Raw genomic sequence first — 26635 nt, forward strand, 5'->3', positions numbered from 1 at the left:
TAAAGTAAAGAGAAAATTTTAGTTCTGAATTATTCAATGCTGTAATTGGTTATAAAGTTTTATGATAACATATATTTTAAAAATCTTTGAAAATTCTTTAATAGCTATTCATAACCTCATAAAAATGTGCATATTTCCTAACCTCATTACAAGAGCTAGCTTCAAGGTAGAGCTATTTCGTTACCTTGAGCCATGATAGAAAGGCTCCATCTTCAAACCTGAGGACCCAAGTCTCTCCACCCTTAGAAGTTAAGTGTCCCTACTCTTAAGGTTGCAAGTTACTCCAGCTATAACAGATTTGAGCTGCTCTAGTTGTAAAGGTCTGAGCCTCTTCAGTACCACTTATCAGAGCTATTCCTGTATTGTGGACTTGTACAGTTTCAGCCTTACAAACCTGGTCTGCTCTAGCACTGAGGATTGTACCAACTTCAGGATCAGTGATTGGAGCCACTCCAGTAGTACAGTGGACCCCCCGTATTCGCGTTCTCCGGATTCGTGGACTCACACATTCGCAGATTTCTCTCTGGAACGTTTTCCCGCATTATTTGCGGAAAATTTGCATATTCGCAGTATTTTTCTTTGAGAAAGATCCACAAATTCCTGGTTTTTTTTTATCAATTTTATCTTAAAATGCACTTTTTATGATGAAACTATTAAAAAAACCAAGTATAAAAATTTTTAGGGATTTTTTTCTTGAGTTTTAACTAACAAAATAAGCGGTTTTTAGCATTTTTATAGGGGTTCCAACTATTAGCGGGTTCTAACTATTCAACGGGGAGGGGGGGGGGGTTGTCTGGTACGCATCCCCTGCGAATAGGGGGGGACCACTGTACTCAGTACTGAAGCCACTTCTTTCTCAAGATTTGAGTTGCTTTATTATTAAGGAGCATAGCTGCTTGAAGGCATAGAGCCACAACCGTAGTCTTTTAATTGGTCAGGACAAGTTATGACAGTAGCTTGAAGCAGCAGACATATGTCAAGACAGGTCTTGACTAGCAGAGGAAGTCTTAAAAGGAAATGGTTTAAGACTTCATGTATTCTTTCTCCCTTATCATCTTTTTTGAGTCTCTCATAAACCCCCTTTGGTAAATGTGATGAGTGTGATTTTTCTTCTTGTGAATAAAGTGTTTGATGAGAAAATGAATTAATTTTGTTAAATATTGGAAGATGTGAGGTCAATTTAGTAAACAGTTGGTTAAGTGTCTTATGTATGTGTTCCGTCTTCTTCCAGAGTTGTGATGTCAGAAAAATCCTAATAATGAATCAATCAATTCTTTTTCCAGTATTGCTTCTCTCATTCCTTCAGTTCTTGTCTGGTTCTGGAGAAATGAATTAGTGAAGATATGAGTGTATTTCTACATTGCCTAACAGGCAATTTACTTGGCTGTAGTTGTCATCAGACATGACTGGAGGGCTTTAGTTTTTTTCTATTGCTTCTGTGCACTTCTTTGTATTACTGTGCATTTTTCAGTATCTATATCCAAATGTTATTGAATAAATCTGCTACCTTTTATGTTCTTTCTTCAGGACTTTGACCTTCTATTATTATTGTATAGTGTACTGAAGCATTTTCTTTATAAGGTATATCTTTCCTGACATTATTTCTCAGTGTTAGTATTGTTCCTATGAGTACGTACTAAGTTTCTCTTTATCTTCTTTCCTGTTACCAGCTCACCACTAGCCATTTACAGGAAGTTTGACACAAACTTAAGGAATGAAAGATTTTTCAGTATACATCTCTCTCCCCTAAAGATAGCCACATAGAAATAACAGTAGTCAACTGTCTAAATCAGTCCAGGTGCTGTATATACAGTGGACCCCTGTATTCGTGTTCTTGACATTCGCGGACTCACGTGTATGCGGATTTCTCTATAGACATATCTACATTTTGAGTGGGTTTTTCTTAAGTTTTAACTAACAAAATAGGCCAGTGATTTATGGTGCCATAATGGTGCTTATGGCGCTGATAACCGCTTATCAGAGCCATAAGCACCCTTATGGCACGCCATAAATATCCTTATGGTGGGCTAAGTTACCTTATAGCGCCAATAACCGGAACTCGTCCCATTATGGCACCATAAATTGCCGATTTTATGGGACTAGACAAGCCCCATAAAACCAGATCACCAATAACTAGAGGGGAGGGGTCTGGTACGCATTCCCCGTGAATACTGTAGGAACACTGTATAGCAGAAACAATATTGAAGTCCTTCCTCAGGCAAGGTTTAAGGATATCCATGGACACTCAGTATTTGCCTGATACAAAAGTGCCCTTGTTTCATTTAAGTCATCTGTTGTTCTTAGCAGAATTTATTCTTGAGTTTTGGTTTCTCTTCTGTATTATCAGCTTTGTTCTTTGCCCTTCTTGCATTGCTTCTATTGTGGAAGGATTTCATTAGTACTGTTACCGCTTCATGGGTTTTATATAGCAGTTGGAGTGATTTAAACAGTTGACTCTTAAGGGATAACATATGTACGCTGACAAAACATCTATTCTTTAAGTATGCTTAAAATTTTTGTCTGTAGAAATTTTTACTTGAGCAATAATCCATTTGATTTTGTTTATTTTCTTAATATCAGTTTTAAGCTTGTGTGGTTGAAGATCATAGTCAAGGTGTACAAATTATATGACTGCTGTACGTTATCACATTAACATTTTAATCAGATATGTGACAGTTAAATTTGTATTTTCCTGACATTATTTTCTCCTTTTTCAGAACTGGTGATCCAGACCAAACTGACATGGATATCATTCTGGTCTTGACAAGGGATTCATATTATGTTGCTCAGTAAGTACTTGAACTTTAGTATTGGCTCATTACAGTAAATAAATCCTAAAGTTGTGTTATTCTCAATAATAATATATTTTGTTTTAAAGACTTTAAATAGTAAAAAATTCCAGAAGATTTTCGGCCTTTACTTTACTTGATTTGATCCTGTACATGTTTCTTATTCTATACATTGTTTGTAGGTGTAGCCAGGTCATTTGTAGCCTTGTTCAAAGAGAGACCATGCAATGTAGCTTGGATCTTGAAACTGTATCTTTATCATTATATGAACAGGTATCTTGATGAGAATGTGAATTCATTTGTATGTAAATACTTGAGCTTTAAAGCTGCTAAGCCAGATATTTCAGGGGACAAAGAAGGAAACTAATCTTGTTCTGTATTTTGTATTTGTTCATATACGAAACAAACCTTCGGTCTTAACATTAGGATAAATACTCAGTGCCAGCTAGAAACCGGTGAAGTTTAAAATAATTGTGTACGCAAGGGACTATTGGCATCTGTGCTTGGTCACGAGGCATGTGGAGCCACCCACATACCCCACTCTTGAACCCGTTAGTTATTTTTTTTTACCACCTTTAAGTGAGGACGTGCTTTGCTCCATCCTTTTAAAGCCGGTTTAGTTTGCCCCCTGTTGTTTTCAATTTGTTGTTTGGAATTCCCGGGTATGTGAACATGAAACCTTCTCATGCTGTGAGACTTCTTGGATATCACAAGAAGCAGATAATCGCCCTGTTATTTTCTTCGATGGTTTTGACGTCGAAGTACTCATCGTGTAGTAAGTCGTAGGTGAAGAAACTCTTAAGGTATGGTTAATTCGTTACCTGTGCTTTGGAATATCGCATATTCATATGGATTGCCTGTAATCCAAAGCTTTGATGTATCTGGACGTGCTTTGGGAAGTAATTATGACTAATTGTGCTCCTTTCCCTGTGGGAAGAGGTGTGCATCGCCATCTTGTTTTCGTTCCAGATATGTGGGCAGAGAGGATGCAGGTGTGTGGTAGGCGTCAGGCTTATCAGGAGAACCAACCCAAGAAGGACAGTTGGTTTGATGTATAACTGCCACCCAGGATCCCATGTGATGAATGTCCCATTTATCCTGAAATGCACTGAATGGCGGTCGGATGCGTCGCCATCTGTAAAGAAGCAGATAGTGCAACAAGGCAGCCTTTAATGTCAGGTTGCTATGCCTACAAGAATAACATCAACAGCCTTGCACTTCTCGTAGGGTGCTGGCTTCGCATTCGAGATACTCAGTGACGTCATAAACATGGCGACCGCCATGGCGTCACTTCACAGCTGCGGCGTACACAAAGACATGCTTCCATTTTCATTTCACGGTACAAGAGTACTTTACAACTATGCTTTCGGGTTGGAGGTTTTTAATGTACATTGTTTTTGAGATAAATTACAAGCTTTAGGAGATATAAGTCACATAATGGAAAAGACACAAGTCTTTCCTCTGTATCCTTCCTCTTAGGCGTCATCAAGCTTATGTGACTGGCTTTGATGCTAGTGCGTTCTCCTGCTAATCCTGGAAAAATAGTGACTTCGTAGCTGATCCTAGAGCCAAGAGGAGAAGTTTCTTCTCCATCTTTGAGCCAGGATTGTTACATCCCTATTATATGAAAGCACAAGAAGTAGTTATAATTGTCGAACAAGTGAATGATGGAAAGTTAGTCTAGTGTGGCTGCTGTGAAGAGTTGGAAAAGGCTAGAATCAGGGACTTCGTGACTGATCCTCGTGCCAAGAGGAGAAGAATAATTTCTTCTTCATCTTCAAGCCTGGACTGTCACATCCTTGTAAAGTAGAAATGCCACAAAAGGTTGGGTCTCTTGATCTTGGCTGCAAGAGTACCATAAACAGCCTCACGCTTCCATCAAGAGTGTTGACGTCATGGCCAAAACCGCTTGCAAATGGTGGTAGTCATGACGTCACAGCCTACTGATTCTCGATTTACTTTGCTGCCTCCAGAACCTAATACGCTTTCTGACTCGTTGGTACACACAGTAATGAAGAATAAACAGGATCCAGAGGTGTAAATGGCTAAGTAAGACAAAAAGAAAAGGCGTGATTTGTCTTCTTCTTCGTCTTCTTCTCTAGATGGTGTCATAGCTAAGTTCGATGGCATCACTGAGTGTACCAGTCAAGCGTTGGAGGATACGGGATTTCGTGACTGATCCTCGGGACGAGAGGAGAAGAGTAAATTCTTCTTCATCTTCGAACCAGGACTGTCACAGCCCAATCAGCAAGAAAATCAAGAAGTCAGTGGCCGGTAAGCTCAAAACAATCGGACGAAGCCGTTTACAAGAGTCCGAACGAGTGAAAGCGGCGACGGTAGCTGGGCTAGTGGCCGACGTGGAGTTGCCAGTGGTGACTACAAAGAGTCTAAGAGAGACTACAATGCCGTTGCTGAACTTGATACATGCGCCGATGCTTTTACAAACGTTTTCCATGGACTCTAGATGTCAGAGTAATGAAATATGATAAAATTGCTCTCATATTTGTATATAGGATTGCAAACAGATACCTTCTCAAATCCTACTGACTATAATATTTTCAAGATCGAGCCATCAGTGGCCATTAAAGATCAAAGGTGCCGAGGCCGTATGGTTGGACGACCATGAAGAATGCAAATAGAAACCTTCTGGATTGAGCCATCAGTGGCGGCCATGACGCACCCGGACGTTTGTCAGAGGGTAGGAGTGAGTTAACATCTCCTGTGGCTGAACACAGTGCATTAGAACCGGAGGGAAGAGAAACCTTCTGGATTGAGCTATCAGTGGCGGCCATGACGCACCCGGATTTGTCAGAGGTAGGTGGAGTTTAACTCTCCTGCTGAACAGTTGCATTAGAACCGGAGGGAAGAGAAAACCAAGAGTTTCTGGCTTCGTATAAGGAGGTGATTGATTTGATTAGTCAATTCAATAACCTTTCGGGGAGCACGGAGACACCTGCCAGCATGCTTCCCCCGAGTATTGACATGGTGTTTGGTTTGAAAAAGGTTACGAAAGTGTATGGATTACCTTGTACTAGTCATGTAGAGTCCATTTTACAACACGTAAAATGCACGGATTGATGGAAGGATATGGATACCTCTTAGTAATCGTATGCAGCCTGAATGGTGGGAATTACTATACTTTGGGTTGACTCCAGAAAACTTCAAACCTTTACAGGTAAGAAGAATTCCCATGTTTTATATACTTGTTGGTATAAGTTGGTTTCTTCCTATAAGAATATTGACCAAACGCTTCGACTCTTACACAAGTAATTAAAGTTAATCAAAAGCTTGGTTCCTTCGAAAGTATTGTAGAACCATTCTTCTTAATGAAATTGAATGGGAACTTAAGTTGAAAGGAAGAGGTGAATGTCTTTCTTTCGCCACTTAAGGTAGCTAAGCCTAAGTAGGGCACTTGTAACCTAAGATGCTATAGCCAGGATAATTGGGTCATACCTTTCAGCCTAACAAGTGGTTATATTCGTAGCCTATTCCAGCCAGTCCGAGTCTACTGCTACTATCTTAGTTAATCTGAGTAGTAGTTCTTAGCTTAGACTGTCCGAACTAACTGGTTTGGGTATGGATGTGCTGGCTTGGACCAGCTAATGGTTGCGGTTTGGCTTTCGAACCTGCATTTACTATCTTAGATTAGTCTGAGTGGTACAATTCTTAGCTTAGCCAGGTCCGCTCAGCCTAACTCATAGGTTAGGTGCTTCCGACATACATGTCAACTTAGCCTAACTGTGAGTTGATGACCTAACATGATCTGGTTGCTTGAACATGCCCTTACTATCTTAGGTTGGGCGAATTAGTAAGGTTATAAGTATAGCCGAGCATAGACTAGTGCCTAGGCTACCCATTCAAAACACTTTTACCACCTCAGGCTAGGTTGTGGTTGTAGCCTAACATGGATAGCCCAAACTTCTTGAATGGCTTTTCCCTAACCTAGTCATTTTGTTTCTAGATTAAGCTAGTCTATACTAGCCTAGCCTAGTTAAGTGTACATCTCGGATGGACTTAACCTACCCTAAGTGATGGAGGAGTTAGCCTAGCCTAATTGGAAGTGTTAACATAGCCTAACCTAACCAAACCAGGGTCCTAGCCTAATTGGAAGAGTTAACATAGCCTAACCTAACCAAACTAGGGTCCTAGCCTAATTGGAAGAGTTAACATAGCCTAACCTAACCAAACCAGGGTCCTAGCCTAATTGGAAGAGCTAACATAGCCTAACCTAACCAAAACAGGGTCCTAGCCTAATTGGAAGGGTTAACATAGCCTAACTTAACCAAGCCAGGATCAACCTGGTCTTGCCAACTTAAAACAAGTTAGTCAGTTCTTAATTGACTATACCTACTTAGACTAGTCCAAGTGGTTGTTGGCTAAGTTAACCTGGAATCTACAAATGGGTCTCTTCCATACTGGTCTAGTTTCTATATTGAAGTCGTGAACCTAACATAAAGGGTTCGAGCTTCAGTTGGCTAGAGCAAGGCATTAGTACCTCATCATATCTGGAAGGGGAAAGTGGGGAGTTTCCCATTCTTCAAGAGTGAGGTAGGGTGAAGTGACGTTGGGTACAATTCTGGGCTAGGTTACTTGAGAATAGCACCATGATGGTTTCTGGCAATATAGGATTTCCCTTCAGAGGGTAGCATATTGAACATATGCCCGTATATTGCAACAGGTCACCGCATAAGGTGTTTCGAGGTTGGGATCTTAGTTTTTACAAAAACACTGAGCTGTTTAATGGCTCTCCTAGGGCTGAGGGCTGGCCTGAAGGATTGGATATTTGTTACGTGGCTAGGAACCAATTGGTCCCCTAGCAATGGGACCTTCAGCTTATTGTGGGATCCGAACTGCACTATATCGATAAATTATTTTCTATCACCAGAAATAAGTTCTCTGATGCCGCGTTGGCCAAGATGGGAGTAGGACCTCGGACCACCGGTTTGGCAGATGAGTGCACAAACCACTCGTCCAGAGAGGAACTCGTATAGTGGAAAAACTATGTAATAGCTATCTCAGGGGTTTCACCCTTCAAGGAACCTGAAGATTCCATTTGCGGTACTGGGAACAACCTGGAGGTTACGCAAACTCTAGGTTCTACCTGTTCTGCCATGTCCCGAATGGAAGGATGGGTTCCAGTAGTTAACGAGGACTCAGGATGAGTGACTGATAAAGTTTATCGTAGCACAATCATTGCTACCAGGTTCGTGTGGGGAAGAGGCACCACCGATACTTAGAATTAATATCTCAAGGTCTGGAGATTGACCAGTATCCCCTTTCGAACTAATAGTTCTCAGTTTTTGGGTGTAGAGTGTCACCTCAGACGTAACACGACTCCAAAGGTCGTTAGCTCATATATACAGAATGACTCTTTGTCCGTGACTGCCTGTATAGTGGACGTTTCTGTCCATTAAAGGCATTCAGTCAGTAGACAATGATCTGGTGGAGAGGTTGTCAGAACAGAGGGAAGAATCTCTGTAATTACATGTTTACATGCATGGTGATATACATTGGACTGGTGATTGGGCATGTGAATATCGCTTCACACTGACTAATCTTCAGATGAATCAGGAGCAGTGAACTGGATAGGGCACATAAGAACTCCGATCTGATAAGTGATAACATACTCTGTATCAGAGTAGCCTTGACGGACTACCACCAGGCACATACATCAGTCACGTTTCAGGAAACTGACTGTGGATGGGGGTCTTCCTCTGACCTTGGTAGAGTGGGAGTACTCAATAACCAGGGTTTTGACATAGGCTCAAAAGTAGTCTGGAATATCAGTTCCAATTGGCCCTGGAATCCAAGATAATGAGTCAATGCAGCACAGGTCATGATGACAGATACATTTCTTAGTCATGCTCAGTACGGTGTGAGTATGTGTGAGGGACCTTCAGCAGGGCTGGCTTTGACTTGTCAAAGTACTCTGTGGTTATAGAAAGAACTACATCACCTAGAACATTAAGGTGGTAGACGTAAAGGTACAGGCTAGACAGAGGCAATCAGTCAAGCCTACTCCTTGTTTGTCAAGTTGTACCAATGAGGTTATACAGAAGAGGTCATCAGAGGAATATGGGCCTTCTGGCATTTAAGAACATATCTGTTAAAACGATCGTGACGGTTGGTCTGTGACTGTATCGAAGCTCAAAATTGAGCAATTTTAAGGAGGTATCTGTCTGTTCATCAAAATTTGAGAGTGGGTTCTTTGTTATGAAAACCACTTTCAATTTCCTGTATATATATATATATAAGGTTGCCCAGAGGTCCTTGGACACAATTTCCTTGGGTCCTTTGGTGGCTGCTCAACAAATGGAGTAACTCATCCAGTACCCCTGGCGGGTCAGTTGGTATCTTGTCTAAGATGATGGTATGAATGTGAAATGGAGGAGTTAACTGGCCTCTTTCCTTTTCAAATTTCTGTCTCCTTCTTTACTTAGTGCAGTAAGAAGAGAGTACCATCATAAGCTGGAACGGACAAGGTACAGGTGAGTGAAGTGGCCATACTGTTAGGGTTAGTATCAGTAAGATACCTATCAGTAGCAGGACATTCCTCTCTTTAGCAAGGGGGAGAGGAACATGAATAACAAACCTACATGGAGTGGCGTATTAGAATTTGGTTTGTTAGGGGAACAGATCTTCTTATCTTCCTCGGACGTAATGACCTATGACATTGTGTAAAAACCCAGAAGTCTGACTCTATGATATTCATATTTGTCTGATTCAGAAATACTGGTCAGTTGTTTCGTAGAATTCTAGCGTTCAAAAAACTGATCAAAGGTGGCAAACTCCCAGTTGGTTAATAGTACTTACCTCCCACCAAGAGTAAGTCTATCCTAATGTTAAGAGCGAAGGTTTGTTTCGTATATGAACAAATGACAAATTTGTAACTAATTTGTATTTTTCATAACTTACAAACCTGAGGTCTTAACATACAAAGGCCCACCTCTAACCACCCCTCTATCAACTAACTTGGGTTGGAAGAATAACTAACGGGGTCACGAGTTAATAAGGGGTATGTGGGTGGCTTCACATATCTCGTGACCAAGCACAGATGCCAATAGTCCCTTGCATACACAATTATTTTAAACTTTACCGGTTTCCAGCTGGCGCTGAGTATTTATCCTAATGTTAAGACCTCAGGTTTGTAAGTTATGAAAAATACAAATTAGTTAAAAATTTGTCATTTTTATTGTTATATTTTATGTACATATAGACTTATGTCGTGTTTTTGTGAAAAATTTTGTTGCTTAAATTTAGCCTAGCAATTCTGTCATAAAAATGATTTTTCTTACTAGGTATGATGAGGAATTGGACCAGATTCTACATTACGAACGAGTGTCTTTAATTGACCTGGAAAAAATTGAGATGGGTCCATACAGTTGGTAAGTTTCAGAAATACTTTCACAGATAATGTTGGTTCATTAACCGAGTAAAGTATGTATTTAAAATTGAGTTAAATTCTTAACTGTGACGATTAATGATGTATCAAATGATGCATAGGTTTAAGGACAATACTATTGGAGATTCTTAAGAGATTGTTACAGATATTAGATCTGTTTTTGCTTCAGTAATAGCATGACAACCCGACCAATGTTTCTGACAAAATGCTCTTTCAGTCAGGGTGTATTTAAGCAGTCCAAAACCCATCAGTGTATTCGTTTTAACTACCTTGTGGATGGACAGAGTGGTTTCTTACAGATGTTCCGTTCCATGAACATTCGTTTCTTCAATAACATGGCTGTTACCATCAAATCAGAAGAAGAAATGATAGGTGTGTATGTTTTTTTGTGTTATAGTAAGCCCTTAATATCTCTGAAATAGGTCTTAACATAATGTTAAGGTAGAAGTTGAGAGTGTATATGCATTATCTTTAATTTTCAGATGGTTAATATTTTGTTGTTATGTATGACTGGTTTCTTGCACTGGTGGAGGTGGAGAGTTGGTTACAGTTAAACCATTTCCTTGGACTCTTGGCACCCATCTGTTGGATGGAAGGCTTCAGAGAGAAATGACTTAAAATTACCTAACTTTTAACTGCATTCGATTCAAAGTAGTTGCTCTAAAGTAAATTGGCTAGGGTTGCATATTATTTTTTGCATCTTTTAGATGTCAGGATTAATATTTTTAAGTGATGACTCCTGTGCAGTTTTGAATAAGATTTTGAAAGGCTTTTAGAAAAAACTCAAAATAATAGCCTACAAATCTGCATGGTAAAAAAAATTTTTCCACAAATTATTTGAATCCAGTATAAATGTTGAAGTATATTTGGTTCCTGCAAAGCTCCAGTAATTATGACTAGATGAAATATATCTGTTTCTGTAAGTGATTTGTTACTCCATGTAAAACCTATCATCTTCAATGAATGGCAAGCGGTGTGAAATAATGAAACTGACAGTAAGAAATTAAAATAGGAAAACAACAGTGAGATTGTGATATTTTTCATTTTAAAAAGAATGCCACATTAAAATAATATCTAGTCTTCAAACTGGTCACACTCCTGTGATACATGAGTATTTGATAAGTAACCCACATGCCAGTCTCTAAAGTGCAGAGGAGGGGGGAATCATTATTATTAAGTACATATTAAGTACTGGAAGCAGACCACTGGGCTAAGTTATTGACATCTCACTGGGCTGACTTAAAGGATATATCTTTTTTAATGACTTAAGTTTCGATTTTATTTATTAGATAAATTACAGTTCTTTAACAATTTTATATTAGGATTAATTGAAAATGATGGTGTGATGAATTTCTTTTAACTGATGTATTTCCAAAACTAAACATTTTTTCAGTTGTATTTTGGACATTCATACAAAAAAAAATTTCAACTGTTAGGGTCACTCTACATTCAGTGCCATTAACTTGATTTCTATTTATTGCTTTAAGCACCATCAACAGCACTGTAACTTGATACAACATCAAGTTATGGCACTGTAAACGGCGTTAATAGCACTGAAAAAGCACCGTATGATTGAATCCGCCATATGTTAGTGTCGCTACAAGTCAGTGACTCACTGCATAGGGTTTGACTTTTCAACATTTTTACTGTCATGTTTGTTGTTCCATACATTCTATCATTTATTGATTATAATGGCCTTTAGAAATGAAATACAGTACATCAGACAAGTGGCATAAATCCAGATCGCAGATAACCAGGGACTGCCTATACTCTCTTGATTATGTATCTGGATTAATAGAGCCAAGGGCCTGTAGGATAATGGTGGAATCCAGGTAAGGGTAAGTAAAAATCTGCTGGTGTTCAAAGGCAACTTAGTACCCTTCCTCACCTTACCTTGTCAATGTACTGCATAATCATAAACAATAAATACGCTCTTATGTACATACACCCAAGTACCACACATCAAACCAAAAAGTGGATGCAAAAAGCAATTGTTTACCTTATTTTCCTATATTTTAACAGAATAAACTCTATAATTACACTTAAAATACACAGAAAACAAAACAAGCAAACCCCTTCTTTTTCTCTCATACATTATACACAATACGGTAGACTACACAGTGTTTTTCATTTGCTTCAAACATTAAAATATTTTGTACTGTACATTAAAAAATTAAACCCCTTGTTTTTCTCATATGCAACACAGATAGGTCATGCAAGTAATATTTATAATTTTCCCCAAAAAACCATTGTGCACAAAAAAAAAGTGAACCCCTTTTTTCTCTCATATATAGTTTACACAAACAGTTTGTATAATTTTTTCCAAAAAATGTATGGTACACAAAAAAACAAATCTAGCAAATCCAGGCAGTCCCCACTTATTGGTGGCATCGGTTCACAGCGTTTTGGTTTTACAACACTTGGCTAATGACATCGTTAAGAGTGCCAGTAAGCAGTTTATTGGTGTCGGTAGGCAGTTTATCAGCGTCAGTAAGCAAATTTCATTCTGGTAAGCAGTTTATTGGCATTGTAAACACTGTTTATTACAATAATTATTGTGATGCTCTGGTTAACAACGATTTTCGGTTATTGGCACTCGGGTGGGAATGGAACCCCTGTAGTGAACCGGGGACTGCCTGTATAAAAATACCTGTGTGCACTGCCCTTGCTGCTTATGATGGTCGGTTTTGAAAACTTGTAAGGAGGTTTAAAAGTCCACATCCTCCCTTTCCACCAGCTTGACTGTCACCAAGACTGGCATGTTCCTTGTGCCTGCTTGATGTCCAGAGGGTCCTTGTCATTGAGAGTTGACAAATAGACATCAGATTCCTCACTGGATGAACTTGGCACATCAACGTCATGAAGGGAAAGCCCTCTTCTTCCTCTTCAGAAGCATCCAAAGCTTCACCAGGAGTCTTTTCATTAGAAAATCCATGTCAGATCTTAAATTGAAACAGCCAACCTTTGGATGTCTTAAAGTCAGCAACCTCATGCAAACCTGCAAACTTCTTAGGTGCAGCCTTCAACTTGGCGCCATTTGCGTTCACACCAGCAGCCCTCTGCTGATGAAACTACATGAAGGTCAACTTCTCAAACTTCTCAATGTCCTCATAACGGCCTTTTGTCATGACCTTACAGGCTTGACTACTCCTTTCCTTCTAGAGGTTGTCCTGGGAAGCCTTGATATCATACTAGTTGATCGGGAAATGCTGTACCCAATGTTACGTGACCTAGACCAACCTTGCCTTATTCTCCGAACAATTTCAAATATCTGTTGAAAGGTCTACACCTTCCTTGCCAGTTCCTCGTTGGATGAGTGGTTTACGTGCTTGCCTACTGATTCGGTAGTCATGAGTTCGACTCCCCGCTCTGCCGACTTTGAATCAGAGTAATGTATTTCTTGTGATCAGGAATTAATTTCTCTATATAATGTGGTTTGGATCTCACAATAAGCTGTAGATCCCGTTGTTAGGTAACAAATTGGTTCCTAGCCACATAAAAATATCTAATCCTTCAGGCCACCCCTAGTAGATCTGTTAATTAGCTCAATGGTCTGGGTAAACTAGAATATACTTAACCTTCCATGCCCTCGCAGGGCAAAGTGGAGCCATACACACAATGCATACAACCCAAGCAGGACCTGCAATGCTGCAGGCACTGCAATGAAAGCCAAATGCTTGGGAAATAGTATTGCATAAGCATTTCACTTGCTAATAGTTCAGACAAGTGACTAATCGAGCACAATTGTATGTACAAAGAAGGAAAACAGTCTTTGTTACCAAGTACACTGATACTTTTAAGATGTATAGCCGAATAGCATACAATATGTTTTTGTGAGGCTATGTATATCAACCATTAAAAACAAAAATTACAATGATGTATACATTTCCACCAATAGCGAGAAAGCTTGTAAGAAAGAAGTTTGTCCCCACACCTTCCATATGCTATGAAACTGATGTTCTATCCATTTCAGCCAATGAAAAGTGATTTAACAAAGTGATGTTTCACTGTGTTGTGTCTGTTTGTGTGTGTTTCTTAGCGCAGTACTATTGCATGTTGCCTGTTTTTTGCTTTGCTTGATTTACTGTACTACTAGTACCCTTTCATTATAAGTTTGGTTGACTCTTAGTATGATTACCACACACATCATAATAAGAGAAAATTTTACCACTGTTGACATTTAATCTTTTGGAGAAGCAAATCCACAGTTATGTAAATGTACATATATTTAAATTTAAAAACAGCAAGGATAGCTTTCGGGAATCTGTTCGGTTCCCCTTATCGATCTCAGATTGATAAGGGGAACCGAACAGATTCCTGAAAGCTATCCCTGCTGTTTTTAAATATAAATAGTATATGTATATTTACATAACTGTGGATTTGCTTCTCCATTTGAAGACTCGTTGTACTATGAGTATTTTTTAATTTAATCTCTTATTATGAAAAATACAATGCAAATTTGTAGATTTTGGCAACATGTGCTATTTATAACTTGCCTCATGCCAGCAACCAAAGGAGGTGTGTGTACATTCGTATGTACTATATGCATACGATTGCATTTATTTTTTCAGTTGTAAAAATATAAAAAAAAGAGAAAGTACAGTAAAAATGTAAATGAGAAGAGCATAAAATAAAAAACATAAAAAGTGATACCTCTCTCCCTCTCTAAACCACACATTTTTTTTTTTTTTTGCTCTTTTACACTGAAGACCTGTACATATCATCTATTCATATGTGGAAAAAGCATAAATGTAAAAACACCAAACAAAATAGGCTCTAGCAAGGTTAGATGCCTGCCTAACCCTTTCCACTCATCCCAAATTGCGTTCCTACCCCCTCCCAGCCAGCCAGGGAACTGCTTCCCTATGCCACCCACTTTCCAAAATAACCCTTTCTCTGGGTGAGTTCATGTACACAGCCTTACTGGAAATTTCTCCAGGCCTCCCCCACCACCCAAACCCTTTCTCTGTGTGTTTTTAAGTGTAAGCAGTGTTACCAAAATTCCCTTAGGCCATGCAGCATTGCCAGTTGTCTGAAAGGCATTTTCTTTTCAAATATGAATATATTTGGTCCCTGGACCAGGTATGTTGGCTAATGACGAGTTCCAGATAAGGGAGATCCAGATAATTGAGGTATTAATGTATAAACACTAATGGCAATATCTGCATATGAACTTGTCATAGTAATTTCAGCTATGGCTACCATGTTGTTACCTTGATTTTCCTGTAATGCCTACATGGACAGGAATGCAGCATATTTGTACATTTTATCATCTACATTTAATTTGTGAAGTGGAAATTTGTTGTGCAAGGGTCTTTTTTGGATTATAATTTTGAAGTTCCTATAGCATATATCCTATATGTCATATTTCTGCAGAAATACATCTTTATTAAGAGTCGAACACATCAAAGAATCGGACAAAATCCTGGAAAGAAATTTTGTTTGAATCCTCAATATTTTCAGAGTTCATGCAGTTTTAAATTTTAGAAGCTGCAATGCTTAGAATGAAATTTTATAAGTATATTCATTAAGAATAAACCCTCCAAACCAGCCCTGTTTTAGTTAACAGTATTGATTCAGTGGAATGGCTGTACTATTTATTTGTAATTATAATAATATGATTATACTCAGAAAGCCAGTTTACCTTCCTAGTCAGGGCAAAGGTTGGTGTTGATCGTGTACTCATGAAGCAGAGACTGAAGGCCTGTTGCTTGCTGACTGCTACCTTGCCCATGCATCCTAGCTTGATTTCATTTCAGCGCATGCCCAGTGAGAACTACTTCCTTTTTTTCTTTTTTTGTTTCTCATGCACTAGCTTTTGTAGGAGTGCCTCTTTTTGGCCATAGACCTCTCACTATTTTTTATGCACTCCAGATTGGTGTTTAATTTTGGCTGAAATATGAAAGCACAGTTCTTGCCTTTGTGTCCTAAGAGTGGATGTTAACTTTTTTAAAACTCCATGGATGGGTTTACACCTTTGTATTTTACACCTTCAACACTCTGTGTCAAGCACTGGTTTAGGAAGGCCTACCCACCTTCAAGTTGTAAGCAAAATGGAGAAGCCTTCAATGGAAGGCTGTGGTGTGCATGTGTAATGTAAAATGGTTTTAATTGTAAAATATTTTTATAACTGGTGTCGGCTCTCCAGTAGAAATAACCCTTGTATATCATGTACCATGAAGTGGAATAAGTTCAGGAAGTTTTTATGGTACTTTTCCCTTGCCACTGTTTTTTTGATGTGTTGCATATGTTATGCACCCTATAGGAGGAATCTGGCCCATATGACTTTAAAAGTCTCAACACCACAAATTTGAGGTCTATTTTTCATCATGAAATATTTCAATGGATGTCCAAATAAATTCTCCTTTTTGGGCAAGTTCAGACTATTGCAGAGAGAGAGGAGATAATGTTAATGTTCACCAGCCATTGGTATTGGTTATTAATAGATAACCTTTAATCCAGCATGTATCTCAGATCTTCACAGTAAATTTAGACAGTCAGCCAGATTGTGAAACAGCTACATTATAGTTTCTTACAGAATAATTATTTAGTGTGGTTGAGACTGGTCTTTACCATAAGAATATACAAGACCATTCACATCCTGCTGTGCCAGGCTTTAATGTGACAGAAGACCACTTGACCCCTTATGTTGCAAGGTAGTTGTGACTTCAAGTTAAAACCACTGTTGGTGTGTCATTCAGAGAATCCTCCAGTGTTGAAGAACATCCCCCAACCTCTTCTCTAAGTTATATGGTTGTCAGATCCCAAGGCTTTGTTTACTTTAATTTTTAAAAATTTGTTCTTCAACCACTTTGTACGGTCAGCTCACGAACTATTGGCATAGTTTCGTAATTCAGTGTTTGTTATAGAAATATTGCCATATGCAGGCACCAGATTATTTACTTATCAATAAATAATATTTCCTTTCTTAGATGTCATTATTGAAATAAATTATAATTGTGAAGATTTATTCAATGTATCAAAGATTATTATTTTGCAAAGTAAGGAAAATATATACTCATGAGTCCATGAATTCTAATTTTATTCTCAACTCATGCTTCATGACAGTGTAAGCATTTTGAAGTTGGCCTTGCTGCCACTTGAGTCTTGACCTAACGCATCTTACTGTACTTGGGTGTCGTCATTTTGTCTCCTACAGCCAATAAATAATACATTAAACCGTCAATATTCTTTAATAGCAATATGTATTTAAACTAATTTTGTCCTTTCATCAATAATGTAATTTACATGACACATTTAGTGGGCCTAAATTTGACTAATAATTTTCACACCTGATTAGCCTAGGTCTATTTTCAGCATTACTCTGTCGGATTTGTAATGTGAATACATTAAGAAAGACTTACTTTCATAAAATCTTTCTGTAGCTATTCATTTCTTTTAAATAGAAATTAATTAAAATTAGTTTCACAGGTATGACTAGACCTACTACCATAAGCATATTATAAGTAGCTGGAAGTATAGGAAATATGAAAGGTGACTTTCAGATTTTTTTTACAATAAAAACCTACTGCTGTAATCAGGGGTTGTTCTTTGACAGCTGCAACAATCATACAGGGTGTAACATGAGTGTATGCAAATATTTAGGGGAATGAAAGATAAAGTAATTTTGAGCAGAAAATGTACTATAAACATGCATTTTAAGGCTTCGGTTGCCAGTGAGGGAATTTTAAAATAATATCATTAGTGATGCTTTCACACGAGAGTAAGGTTCGTAGCAAGAAGTCGGTGTAGCCTGAGATGTGGGGAAGAGCGGTGGTGCCATATAGGAGTGATGGAGGGATTAAGCCAATGTGAATAAAGTATCTCCCAGTAAAATGTATTATTTAGGTTTTGAAGAAAAAATGTGTGCATTATTGAAATCAATTTCCCTAACTTGAATATCCCACCCATCAAAGATAGGTTTGCTTATTCATTAGCCACCTATCAAAGATTTCACATGTATTTTTAAAATTCTCTCCCTCTCCATCTGAAGTACTCATCAGACACCAGCCATAGGCATAGACCTAGTCATGATTACTGGTTCAACAATATTGTGATGGGTGCTAGAATTCAAAATTCACAAATGAATGTTGCTGAGCATTTACATTACATTACTGTATCGTCTCGCTCTCTTGTGTTGCTTTGAGGAGTTCGATTTCCAGGCCCATGTTCTAAACTTTGCCCCTCTCTAAACAATTTGGTTCAACTGTGTATGATTCTCTTTGGTATGTTAAGCTTTCTTGATATCTAACAGGAACTTGCACAAAATGCAGTGCAATACGTAATTCTGTCGCTCAGTGGAGGATGTTTCTTAGACCGATAAATGACGCATTGACATAAGATTCCCACACATCACGACATTGAAAACAATAGAGTAAGGTTGCATGGTTCACATTGTTAGGTTATCTATTTTTTTCATCTATGATAGCATTTTGTGAGTTTCCAAAGTTTTCTGTACAATTTAACGAATGGAATCGTTCAACTACTTTCAACCTAATATTGAAATGATATTGTAAGGACTATGTTTATGTGATACTACTAGTTATAGGTGTCTCCTATCTACTTAGCAGTAATGTATGTCAGTGGTTGGGATATGACACTTTTTATCACTTAGTTTCGTCCAAATCTAGTACATACAGTGGAACCTCGCCATATGAAAGTCCCAACTTACGAAAAATTCAAGTTACGAAAGCAAAGACGAAGATTTTTTTGCCTCTGCATACAAAAATAATTCAGGTTATGAAAGGGTGTTACTGTAAAGTCCCGAGATTCGTCCGGACCACCAAGAACAATTTTAAAACTCGCGCGCCGCCAACTGAATAGACTCGCCACCATCCTCCCGCTCTCCCATTGGTTCCTGATGCTAGTCACCGCCGTAAGATCCTGCTCTCCTATTGGTCAGCATCTACCCCATCATGCTCTATGTAAAGGCATCATTCGGCCACTCTGTAGCACCAGCGTTATCATACACACACGGAATTCAAATGTTCACATATACGATTTCGTTTGTTAACGTATTTCGTGTTAGTGATTTCGCTTTGTACTTTATCGTGTTGTGTGAGAACTTAATTAGTACATAACTTAATTACGTATAGTTATGGGTCCCAAGAAAGTTGCTGAAGTTCACGGAAAGAAGAGGATGCTTTCTATGGAGACAAAAATGGAAGTTATCAAGAAGTACGAGGCTGGCATGCGGTTGAGTGTGATCGCTAAGAAATACGGCCGAAATCCGTCGATGATAGGCACCATCCTTAAGCAGAAGGAAGCCATCAAAGCAGCTACACCTTCTAAGGGCGTGACTATTTTGTCCAACAAGAGGAGCCACGTGTATGATGAGATGGAGAGGCTGCTTCTTGTATGGATTGAGGACAAAGAAATCGCTGGCGATACGATAACCGAGACAGCAATCTGCCACAAGGCCAGTGCTATTTTCAGTTATGTGATTACCCAGGCCGAGGACAACGGAGAAGGGACATCGACGGCAACCCCAGACTTCAAGGCTTCTCGGGGGTGCTTTGATAAATTCCGTAAAAGGACTGGCATCCATTCAGTGGTGAAAAAAAAAAAAAAAAAAAACGGAAAAAAAAAAAAAAAAAAAAAAAAAAAACAAAAAAAAAAAAAAAAAAAAAAAGGGGGGATTTTGACGGAAGGAAAAATCTATTTTCTGGGCAACGACCTGTGTCGCCCTGTGAAATGGTTCCTTTGATACTATTTCTGAGGAATAAATATTGCTATTCATCCTAGAGAAAAAAGAAACAATATAATGCCAAGATAAATGGCTCGCTCACTTCTTATAGAAGTGTCGGTATAGTAAGGAGCGAGTGGAATCACTACCAGAGGTCCCTTGCCATTTAGCTTCTTCCTTCGACAAAACCCCGAACTACGGAGGAGCCATGCTACAGCTCCCGGTCTACTACTACCGTGAGCGCCTCCGACGCCTGAGACGTCATTCCTGAAGATAGCCTCCAAGCTTGGGGTAAGCTGGGTTAGGATAATCTAACTACAGGGGGGGTTTCACAGGGCGCACAGGTCGTTGCCCAGAAATAGATTTTTCCTTCGTCAAAATCCCTTTTCTGGGCTTGACCTGTGTCGGCCTGTGAAATAGTACCAGAGAATGCTAAACACCAAGCTTGAGGAACAGTACGGATAAATCAAGAAGGTAAAGTTAAACACTTGTAAGGTTAATAGTATAATAATCAACTAAAATTACAGTCTTACCCTAAGGGAAGTATAAGCCCTAAAACACGGGTTATAACTTAAAATTAGTTAGCCTAACAACAAACAATAACAATACAGGTTAGGCAAAGACAGGATAAGTTGATATATACAAAAGAATGGAACTGAATCCAATTAGAATGATGAACAAAAGCAAACTCAAGGTAACCCAATACATGGAGGCGACTAAACTAAGTAAGGGTGCAATGGGGCAGGTAGAAGGGAAGGCTACAAGAAGTTATAGTAAAAATTAAGAATCAGGAGAAACTGTGTTTCCAGCTGCCACTGCTGGAAATTTGAGGGCTTCTAAGGTTTAGGTAGTGCCGTTTGAAAACTGTCGGAGATTTCCAGCCTGTATACTTCTTAAGATCGTCAAAATTCATGTGTTGGAAATAATTAATAGATGTGGCCACCGCCCTAACATCGTGGGCCCGAGGAAAGGACTCTGGATTGGCCTGTTTAATGAAGTATGAAATTTGTTGCCTGATCCCTTTTAGGGATAATGTACCACCTTCCTTCCTAATGAACAATGGGCCTGAAGATTTCAGAGTTGTTCTGCTTAGGTAGGCTCTTAATGAGTTGACAGGACAAAGGGAAATGTCTTGAGGTAGTGGTAGGATTTTCCACGAGGACCATCTGTCCTGTGGGTCTTCATTTTTGGCTAGAAAATGGTGATCTGGGGATAAGAGGACTTCCCCTGAGGGGAGGAACTCAATGTGGCCTTAAGATCGTCAAAATTCATGTGTTGGCAATAATTAATAGATGTGGCCACCGCCCTAACATTGTGGGCCCGAGGAAAGGACTCTGGATTGGCCTGTTTAATGAAGTATGAAATTTGTTGCCTGATCCCTTTTAGGGATAATGTACCACCTTCCTTCCTAATGAACAATGGGCCTGAAGATTTCAGAGTTGTTCTGCTTAGGTAGGCTCTTAATGAGTTGACAGGACAAAGGGAAATGTCTTGAGGTAGTGGTAGGATTTTCCACGAGGACCATCTGTCCTGTGGGTCTTCATTTTTGGCTAGAAAATGGCGATCTGGGGATAAGAGGACTTCCCCTGAGGGGAGGAACTCAATGTGGCCTGGTTCCCTTGATAAAGCTGACAGTTCTGATATTCTAGCTCTGGAGGCTAAACTTAATAAGAATAGGGTTTTCCTCAGGAGGGATATATAATTGCAAGAGTCATTGTTAATGTCCGAGGCCAGTTTGAGTACATCATTTAGGAACCAAGAGACTGATTTAGGTCTCGTTGATGGTCTTAATCTAGCACAAGCTTTTGGTATGGACGTAAAGTACGAATCCGTAAGGTCTATGCTAAAACCAAATTGGAAGATCTTTTTAAGAGCTGATTTGGTCGTAGTGATAGTGCTTGCTGCTAAGCCTTTCTCAAACAATGATCTGAAGAAAGTTATGGCTAGGTTCGTTGTCATGACTTGAGAATTTGACAACTTAAGGAACTCTGCTAGTTTCTTGACAGATGAATCATATTGCCGGAGAGTAGATTCTCTTTTATCTGATTCCAAGAATGAGATATTCTGGGGAACAATTTCTGCATTCCTCATGGCTGCGAATTTCAGAAAATCCATAAAGTTAGGGTTTTCTGAATTCTGAGGAAGCGGACACAGTCTGAGTTTGCACTAACTGGGTTAGTTTGGGGTTGGGAATCCGTAGTGGTCGGAGTCTCAACTCTAGGAGTAGAGGGAACCAATTGCTCTTGGGCCAGTTGGGAGCTACTAGAGCTACTTGGCCTTTGAATGTTCTGAGTTTGTCTAAAACTTTCATGAGAAGGTTCACCGGAGGGAAGAGAGGTAAATATTCTTCCATTCGTTCCAATCTAGGATCATTGCATCCGTAGCGTATGCTAGAGGATCGAGGTTGGGTGCACGTAACAAGGGAGTTTGTGGTTTGACTCCGTGGCGAAGAGGTCTACTTGGAGTCCGGGGACTTGTAGACTGATCCAATTGAATGAACTCCTGTCCAGTGCCACTCCGATTCCAACGGAGCGGAGACGCGATAGAGCGTCTGCTACTACGTTCTTGACTCCTGCCAGGTGAGTGGCTGACAGGTGCCATTTGTTTTGTTTGCCAGAGAAAAGATGGGCTATCATGACATGGTTCAAGTGGCTTGACTTGGATCCGCCCCTGTTGATGCAGTGTACTACTACTTGCACTGTCCAGAACTAATTTGAAATGTGAGTTCTTGGGCGGACGGAGCCGTTTTCAAGTGTGATGGAATACTGCCATGGCCTCCAGTACATTGATATGTAGCTGGCGGAATGTTAACGACCAAGTTCCTTGAACTTTTTCGTACTGGGAGTATCCTCCCCACCCTGTTAGTGAGGCGTCTGTGTGGATCACTAATGATGGAGGGGGAAACTGTAGAGGAATTGCTTTTGAAAGATTCTTTGTCTCCGTCCAGGGACGGAGACGTTTCCGTAAGATCGCTGGGATAGAGGCTAGTTTGTCCCGTGATCTGCAATTCGCTCTTGAGCGCCATACTCTGTTTATATCTTTTGAGTTTGGCTCTGAGCAGAACGTCTGTGACTGATGCAAACTGGAGTGAGCCCAGGATCCTCTCCTGGCACCTCCTGGATGTTTGTTGTCGTTTGAGAAATTGTTTTGTAGCTCTTGCAATTTCTTTCCTTTTCACGACGGAATTGATAGAGTGTGCGATGTAAGTCCCACTGAAGGCCTAACCACTGGAAGCGAGATTCCGGTGTTAGTCTGGACTTGGTTTTGTTTATTTGAAAACCTAAATGTTCTAGGAATTTGATCACTCTGACCGTTGCTTCTTTGCATCTTTGGGGTTCTTTGCCCAAATAAGCCAATCGTCCAGATAAGCCACTAACATTATTCACTGTTTCCTTAGCTCTTGCACTACTGCTTCCGCCAATTTGGTGAAGATCCGGGGGGCTATGTTGAGCCCGAATGGCATTACCTTGAAGGAGTAGGATCTGTTGCCTAGTTTGAAGCCTAGGAATGGACGGAAGTGTCTGGCTATGGGAACATGATAGTAGGCATCTGTAAGATCTATAGAGGTTGTGACGGCCCCCACGGGGGAAGTAAGGTCCGTACCTGCGAAATGGTCAGCATCCTGAACTTGTCGCAATGAATGATTAAGTTCAGATGGGACAAGTCTTAAGATGATTCTTCGGTTTACCGAGTCTTTCTTTGGCACGCTGAACAAGCGTCCTTGAAATTTTAAATTGTTGACTCTTGAGACTACTCCTTTGAGAAGGAGGTCTTCGGTATACTCTACCAATTCCGTTGTTGGTGCTTGATAGAATCTGTTGGTTGGAGGAGGGCCCTCTAGCCAACTCCAACCTAGTCCTTTTGTTACTATACTTTGAGCCCAAGGGCTGAACCCCCACCGCTGGCGGAAGAGGTACAGCCTTCCTTCTACCTTGGGACTCTCACTGCTGGTTTTGCCGAGGGGCGGCCACCTCTTGCTCCTCGAAACCTCTTCCTCTGTTAGCAGCCCTGCCGGATCCTCTGAATCGAGAGGCACCTCTTGCTCTGCTGCCTCTCGCAAACCTATTGAAAGCCTGAAAGTTCTGGCTTTCATAGTTGGAATTGTAGGCTGGCGAGACAGCAAAGGAAGTAGAGGGTTGAGATTGCTGGGACTGAGGGGTCAGAACAAGGTATTGTTGTTTGACCTTGGCGACGATGGTTGCCTTGTGGTGCTGGGACTGCCTGAACCAACGTTTGCTGAGAAGGCAGGAAGGGAGAGAACTTCCTTGGTTTCTTCCTTGGGTTAGGACCAGAAGATTCCTGCCTCCGCTTTGCTACCAGTCCCCACCTGACTTTGAGACACTGGTTAACCTTAGAAGCCTCGTGAAGGACTTCTGCTACTACTGGTGCTGGAAAGAGGTCCGTTCCCCAAATTGAGGAAGCAATCAGTTTATTAGGTTCATGGCGGATAGTAGCTTCCGCCAGAACGTGCTTCCTACAATTTCTCCTGGCTATGAGGAAGTCGTAAAGGTCACACTGCATGGTGTGCAGCAGACCTTTAGTCAAAACTTTAAATACGTAACGGCTCTTGTTGGTATACAAGAGCCGTCATCTCCGCCATAGTCATGGAGGAAAGGGATCTCGCGAGCCTAGTCCGGGCGTCGTACTCCCATCTGGATGAGAGAGTCGCAACCTGGGGAATCTCTCACTAAAGAGAGAGGTGGCACAGTCCGCCTTTAGTTTTCCTACTGAGAAAGTAGGAACTGCCCCCTCGAAGTACGTCTGGGAGCCTGGGACTAAGAGAGAGGTGGGTTCCGTCTCTCGTAGTTGAGGCAGGGGCTCGTCTTTCAGGGCGGCCTGAAAGGTTGCTTCCACTACCTTAAGGGTCAGTGGTAGCGGAGTCCCTTCCACCGGAGTAAAAATGGTGAAAGGACTCCTAAAGGCTGTGATGCGGGTGTTTTCACACCCCCATTCCTCCAGACTTCTCATTAGAGTCTGCTGTGCTTGTTCCCTCGAAAGGATCACTGTTTCCTTGGGAACCTTGTCCTCTCTCATCATCGCTGCTTCCGTTAGTCGGACGTAGCCAATGAATGGTGGTTGAAGGTCTCTGGGGTGGAACTCGAAGTCCTCACGCCTTCGAGTTCCTATGCCTTCGATTGTCAACATTCCGTTGACAAACGGGGCATACGAAGCGATCCTCCAAGGGTTGGCCGCCTTGAATTCCGGCATTTGGCTGGAATCTGGCATTGGAAGAGGAGAAGGTGGCACAGATAGAGGGGAACCTGCCGCGATCGAGGTTTGAATCCCGGCGATGGCATTCTCCTGAGCGGCCAGCCGTTCCGCCAGCGATTGGATCGACTGGCCGGAAGACGTAACAGAACTGGAGAGCTGGGAGAGCACTGAGCCGACCTTGTTGTCAACCAAGGCCCCTACGATCACTCCCACCTGCTCCAGAATATTAGCCGAAAAGGATTCGGGATCAAAAAGAGGGACTTGAGCCCGATCCTTACGTGATCTATGTTTGGGGGACCTCGACGCAGAGGAAGAGGCCTCCCTTGACCTAACTGATCCGGGGTGGTGAGCCGGAGCCGGTTACAGTGTCTGTCAGGATGACCGATTTCTTGGGGAGAGACTTTTTAAGTTTCTCCTCGGTCATCTTAGAACGGACAGACCGCTGCTCTTCAGTGAAGCCCCGGAGAGAAGTGGAAGTAGAAGGATCAGTAGAAGGTGATGGAGAAAGGGGAATTCAGGAAAGGGCCCTGAGAACCACAGAAGTTGCCCCTACTACCCCTTACCTGTACCCATGGAGTCAATAGCCATGGGTTCGACGTCGAGGTTCATTGCCGCAACGTCTTCTGCAACGTCCTCTGGGAAATCCCCCTCCTGAAGGGAGATCATGACTTGAAGGTCGGCCAGCAAAGGGGCGGCCGCTAAAAATTTTTTTTTTTTTTTTCGGGGGGTCCAATGGCCACTGATGCCTTTCTTGGCTCCTGGGAATACTAGGTCCGCCATATCCTGGGTAAGAATGTAGGGGCGGCCCTTCGAATTCCGGCCAAAACCCCCTACCCAAGCTTTGAGAGTCGACAAAGCTTTCTTCTTTCTTCATCAGAACCCTGTAAAAAGGGTCTAGAGTTAGGGAGAGGATAGGGGAGGAATGTCTGTTGTGTTGAGATTATATGAATGTGTCTCATATGTGAAAGGTATAATATAATAACAAGTATTCCAGGTGATGAATGAATGAAGAAAGTGCTAAGAAACTTACTACTAGTGAGGCATCTCCTACTAGCAAGTAGCAGGTTTGGCAAGCTTCATGATGCCAAACGATAAAATCCTCCACTTTCACTGCACATCCTGCATGAGAACGGCATACTATATGGCCGCACGGGTCTTGGAGGATGGCATTGCACCCAATCTCCTGGCACAACATCTGTAAGTCAAAGGATACATGAGTACCAATGACAACCTCGGTGGTATAATATGCAAAATATCCGTGGGTGCCGGAGTAGGACCGACGGATAGAGATCTACGTATGAATATTACGTAGAAAAGTTACGAGGGGGGAAGAAAGTCTCTGCCTCCGCCTAAGCTCACTTGTATATGATTAAAAATAGACTCCGTAGGGCCCGGAGTTCTCCGTATGGCCCGGAGTTAATTAATATTGAGTGAACAATGTCAAACTTCTAACGAAGCAAGGGATAGTACGAGAGGCAGAAATAAAAAAAAACCCGGAGTAACGCAAAAGATTCTAAACATTAAATAAAACAAAATAAAAACAAAATA

At 40.8% G+C, this 26635-nt stretch overlaps 1 protein-coding gene across 1 annotated transcript in view; it reads left to right on the forward strand.

Moving 5' to 3' along the window:
- The window catches only part of LOC135207366 (phosphatidylinositide phosphatase SAC2-like), a 163861-nt gene that overhangs the window by 95162 nt on the left and 42064 nt on the right, over positions 1 to 26635 (forward strand). Inside the window, exons 9-11 of the mRNA XM_064239095.1 lie at positions 2718 to 2789; positions 10088 to 10174; positions 10409 to 10563. Of these exons, the coding sequence (XP_064095165.1) occupies positions 2718 to 2789; positions 10088 to 10174; positions 10409 to 10563 (314 nt within the window). The remainder of the gene's footprint in view (positions 1 to 2717; positions 2790 to 10087; positions 10175 to 10408; positions 10564 to 26635) is intronic.

Source organism: Macrobrachium nipponense, chromosome 32 (assembly GCF_015104395.2).
Source record: "Macrobrachium nipponense isolate FS-2020 chromosome 32, ASM1510439v2, whole genome shotgun sequence".
NCBI classification, from domain to species: domain Eukaryota; kingdom Metazoa; phylum Arthropoda; class Malacostraca; order Decapoda; family Palaemonidae; genus Macrobrachium; species Macrobrachium nipponense.